Genomic DNA, 4,801 nt, shown 5'->3' on the forward strand with positions numbered 1-4,801 from the left:
ACAACACTGGCTCCGATAAAGTTATAACCGACTGTCAAGAATGACAAATCGAATGAGAGTAAATTTTTTAGATATTTCAATTAAAATATTAATTTATGGTTAAATATATTGAATGATTGTGAGTAATTAATGGCGTAGTTCAGTTAAAATACGGCCAGTTTCGTCTTCGTAGGATGAATAGAATTCGAGCAATCCATAAAAAAAGAAAGTAATAAATTTTTCAACATGGAGGCGAAAGGGTTAATGCTGTGCATGCGCAAACTCGGACTTAACACTTTCATTTGACCACTAATTAATGGTAAAAAAATCTTAAAATATGTATAAAGTTGGAGGTCGTCAATGTAAAATTTTCTAATTGCACTGGACTACAGAGTTGAAACTTAAAGTGGAATATATGTTTTGCATTTGAATAAAAAGCTAAATATAATCCTTCTTATTCCTAAAAACACAATAATTAATATTTATATTAATAAACTATAAAAATAATTATACCTACCTACACTATCGATATATACATACATTTTTATAAAAATTTCAAGATATAAATAGAAGCAATGTTTTAACATCTTTGTTTTAAATATATAATGATAAAAGTTTAAAGAGAGCAATTATAGCAATCATTTTTTATATTCTTGACTGATTGTAAATAAAACTTTTTCAAATATAAATTTAGTTAAATTCAATAAGTAAGGTGAAACTCTTTACCATTCCAATTTTTCTTGGGAAAATTCTTTTTGTATTTAATTATTAATATTATTTATTATGTTTTCGATAATAAATTTGAAAAATCAGGTGAAAATCTGAAATATAAAGAGATGCACAGGGCTGATGAAAACATACTATTGATGCCATCTGCTTAAGCTGTGATTGGTAATTTCGTATGGCTCGAGATTTGAAAGTAGTTCCCCAGTGGGCACAAAGCCATGAAAATCCCAGAAACGTCCTTGGGGCGTTCCTAGGATATAATTATATACGTGCACACACTGTGCTGTATGGCAGCAAGACTTGAATATATACTGTATAACGAACATTGTGAACGGAGTGACAGACGTTTGAAATGAAGATGTTTGATACTAATGGGCCCTCTTACAGAGCTTTGCTTCGTGGATGTATAAACGGGTTTACCGAAAATAATAGCCGATAATAACAGAAAATAATAGCCTCGGTGGCTCAATTGGTTAGACACTCGGACTTCACCTCAGAGGTCCGGGGTTCGATCCCTGAGCCGGTACCTCTATAAATTTTTCAATGTTCCTTTACTGAGGTTCTGGTGGTTCGGAACCCACCTTAAGCTGTAGGTCCCCCCATCGTGTACTTGACTGCAACCCAGTCCGTCAATGATGGGGTAAGAACCAGGCTTTGTCCAATATGTCTGGGCAGACTACTCTCATGAGATCACTTGATTGCATCATAAAAATGCGTCCGTGACTGATGACATATACCGGGACTGCCCCGTGCAAGATGATCAAATAAAAAAATCTAAATCTAACCAAAAATACCTTCAACATATTGGGCAGTATAAGCCTGTGACAACATTTCAACACAGAAATGGCGATGGTGAGCTGCGAGATGGTCGGGCAGGTCTCATTAAACAAACAGCTGGCCAGCAAGAACATCTGCAACAAACGGTAAGCAGTGGAACATCAACTGTGCCTGATGAGGATGATTTGGCTAGCACTAGCTGTTTGGAGCCAACCACCTCGATAGAAATACCGTGGGGGAGCATCAATTGGGATACCATAATGAAAGAGGAATTGGTGCGTATCTATTACGAATGTGCGAAGTTTGAAACGAAAATGGAAAAAGGATCCAACACAGCCAACCGCAACATCCTCCAGAGGTAGATGGTCTTGTACAACCAGAGGCAGATGTTCAACAACCAAAAAAGCGATGAGAATGGACATACCATTTGAACAGAGATGTTATACGCCTTTATTTTTGGCAGAGAAATGTGGGCAAAGTTTCAGAAGAGAACATCATAGACTCTTCTTACTTAAATACCTAGAGCTGGCCACAAAAATAAATAAGTAGAATATGGCAGAACAAAAACGCTCAATATCTGTAAATAGACTGCTTTCGGCTGTTGAAATAGCTGCTATCAAAGTGGAAGCGGAACAGCAGCTTCCTATTGATGAACTCGCCTTGGAAGATGTGGACAACGAAGACTTGATTCAAGCTGAAGGCATGAGTGCTAGGGATAATGAACATAATGTACCGGATCCATTAGAACCACATCCAGATATTAATAACGATGATGTGGACAGGGAAATCCAAGAAAAACTAGAGCACACAATTATAGGTAGATAAGGCATGAAGTAAAGACCATATGAAGGAGTGTGAATCATGCATCTATTCATCCCATTCATCCCATTTCGGCTACAAGCAATATGCACGCAAGATGCACTGAACATCTTGAACATTAAGGAGTCAGTAGAGTATTGGCAGCAGCTTAGAAGGCGGGTTTTCAAACACCTGTCGCATTGTAAGAAACTTTCTTGACCATTATGAAGTAAGCGACTAAAAACCCGTAGAGTGGCAAATGGTTGCTTTAAGAAAGCATCTAACGATGACTGTTGTCGTCTTCAACGCTCGCGGACGCTCGTAATTGTATACCTACAGCATCATCCCAGGAGGTTTCATGCATCGTATTAAATCAGTTGAATTAACTTATAACATTCTAATCTCATCAGTCACTTGACTTAGTCCATGGCTATGATCTATAACCGGGTTCACCTGGTTACTGATTTTTTTAAATTTGCCCCCTGTATATAGTTACAACATTAAACATTATTTCTTAGTCATATATTACAGAGCCAAGGAGTTACACATTTATTCATATGAGATTCTAATTCAGTTCTCAAGTTTTATTAACAAGAAAATATATATGTTAATTTTTAAATTTAGTTTCTCAATTTACTGACATCTAATAATTTTCGTATTATCATCTGGTCAACAAAAATCAGTTCAGAGTATTAAGTTCTTACAAACTATATATAACAACGGTTTATTTCCGTCTTTTTAGAAGCACGATTGCAATCCATATGGATTGAATACTTCCAATATGATTTTGTATGTGGCATGCCAAACCAAATTCTACTGGGCCTCTTGTAGAATGAACTTTTGTCGTAAATAATAATCTGGACAAATCTTTTAGATTCATATATCTCAGTTTAAGTATGAATCCGCGAGTGTAGTAGGCCCTGTAAAGCTGTCTAAGTCCCTTCTTGTTTAATTTTATGTTAGCTTCTGCGATGTTCTTGGACAGAAAGTCTTGTAATATTAATGTAGCGTGGCGATTGAACACCGTCGGATTACCTAGCTCTTTTCGAAAATTGGACAATTCCTCCTTTAATTGGTTTTCCATTTCTTTAACAAAATCCGGATTTGTTTTTAAATGTGAGTTGCAGAAGTCTACGGTTCGAACAGCAAGGTCTTCAGAATATTGAAAATTACGATCTAACGGCTGCCAATCCGTGCTTACTTTAGGGTTGTATTTTAAGTCAACTGGTGACATTATCTTGTGTGCATTTACCCAAACCTGAAAAATAAACAAACTTTCATATTATTTTGGTATGCACTAATACTTGATAAATAAGCTGGAACTCTCACCTCGTACTAGAATATATTATCAATTTCGCTTTAAGGAAGCTGCTGTGTTTGCTTCTTAGAAGATACATATTAGCGTATATCCCAGTGGACACACAAGTCCTAAAGCTGTCCTATAAACGTACCTTGACGGACGTCTTGAATACGTCCTGAGGACTTTTTAATGACATGAAAAGATCCAAAGGATGTCCTAAAGCTGCCAAGTGACATCATATAGAGGTACATTCTGAGGGCGTCTTTAGGAAGTTCCGGTGCCGACTGGGATACAATATAAAGTCTAAATGTAAAATATGGGAAGATTTCTAACGTGTCGATGAACAACAACAGGAGGATAAATTACGACGTTAGAAATATAAAAGTATTGCGTAAACATTTTTTAAAGACTTTCGAGTGATATACAAAAAATGCAGATAATTTTACTTGTTGCTCGGTTGGGAGAAATAGCTCAAAGATATTCGTTTGAGTAGAGTCTAAATAAGATTCCACAATTAACATGAGAGACATGCAATAAAGTTAGAATAGTATAAAAGAGAAGCAAGACTTACTGAATTCTATCGCTAAGTATTCTAAATCCAATACTTTGAAACCAATAAATAAGTAGGACATCAAATGTCCATCAAATGACATGTTTGTTATGGATTAAAAATTACTTCTCGTTTTTTTTTGAAAAATAAGAAAGTTGCTTCTTACAGGATGTATCTTTCGTGAATCAAAAGAGTTAAGTAATTGCTCGAAATGACTTTTTTTTAATTGAAAAATAAAAAAATTATGGAGCCTTTTCTGTGTCGAATCCAGCAGTTTGGGGTCCCTCCATTTAGCAACGTTTTTCGAGAGAAAGTCATCACCTAAACATATTTAAATCTGTCGAGAAGTTAAAAAAAAATTGTTTAAGGACAGCATTCTCTCTCGTCTGGCGGTGTTACGTTTGAGAGTGGAAGGCAGGCCCTATTAGAGATAAAGCATGGGAACAACTGAAATGCATAAGTCAGCATTTTCGTATCATGAGTGTACTTATGGAGAACATAGTACTCGGGCCTCGCTATAAAAAACAGGTGGTCTAGAGTGTCATTTTTTCGACGATACTTAAAACATCGTAATAGTCCGGGAGCTGGGTATGTTCCCGTATGCATTCAAGAGGCAAAAGGTAAAAACTAGTTAATCTTATGTATTTTGACCCGCTGAATCCAATGGTACC

General features: G+C 36.1%; 1 protein-coding gene across 1 annotated transcript in view; it reads right to left on the minus strand.

Annotated features, from left to right (window-relative positions):
- Positions 1-2,927: 2,927 nt before the first annotated feature.
- Positions 2,928-4,801, minus strand: part of LOC117173350 (coiled-coil and C2 domain-containing protein 2A-like) — a 146,254-nt gene continuing 144,380 nt past the window's right edge. The window contains exon 5 of the mRNA XM_033361849.1: positions 2,928-3,538. Coding sequence (XP_033217740.1) covers positions 3,005-3,538 — 534 coding nt within the window. The 3' untranslated portion in view covers positions 2,928-3,004. The remainder of the gene's footprint in view (positions 3,539-4,801) is intronic.

This window comes from Belonocnema kinseyi, chromosome 5 (genome assembly GCF_010883055.1).
Source record: "Belonocnema kinseyi isolate 2016_QV_RU_SX_M_011 chromosome 5, B_treatae_v1, whole genome shotgun sequence".
Taxonomy (NCBI): Eukaryota; Metazoa; Arthropoda; class Insecta; order Hymenoptera; family Cynipidae; genus Belonocnema; species Belonocnema kinseyi.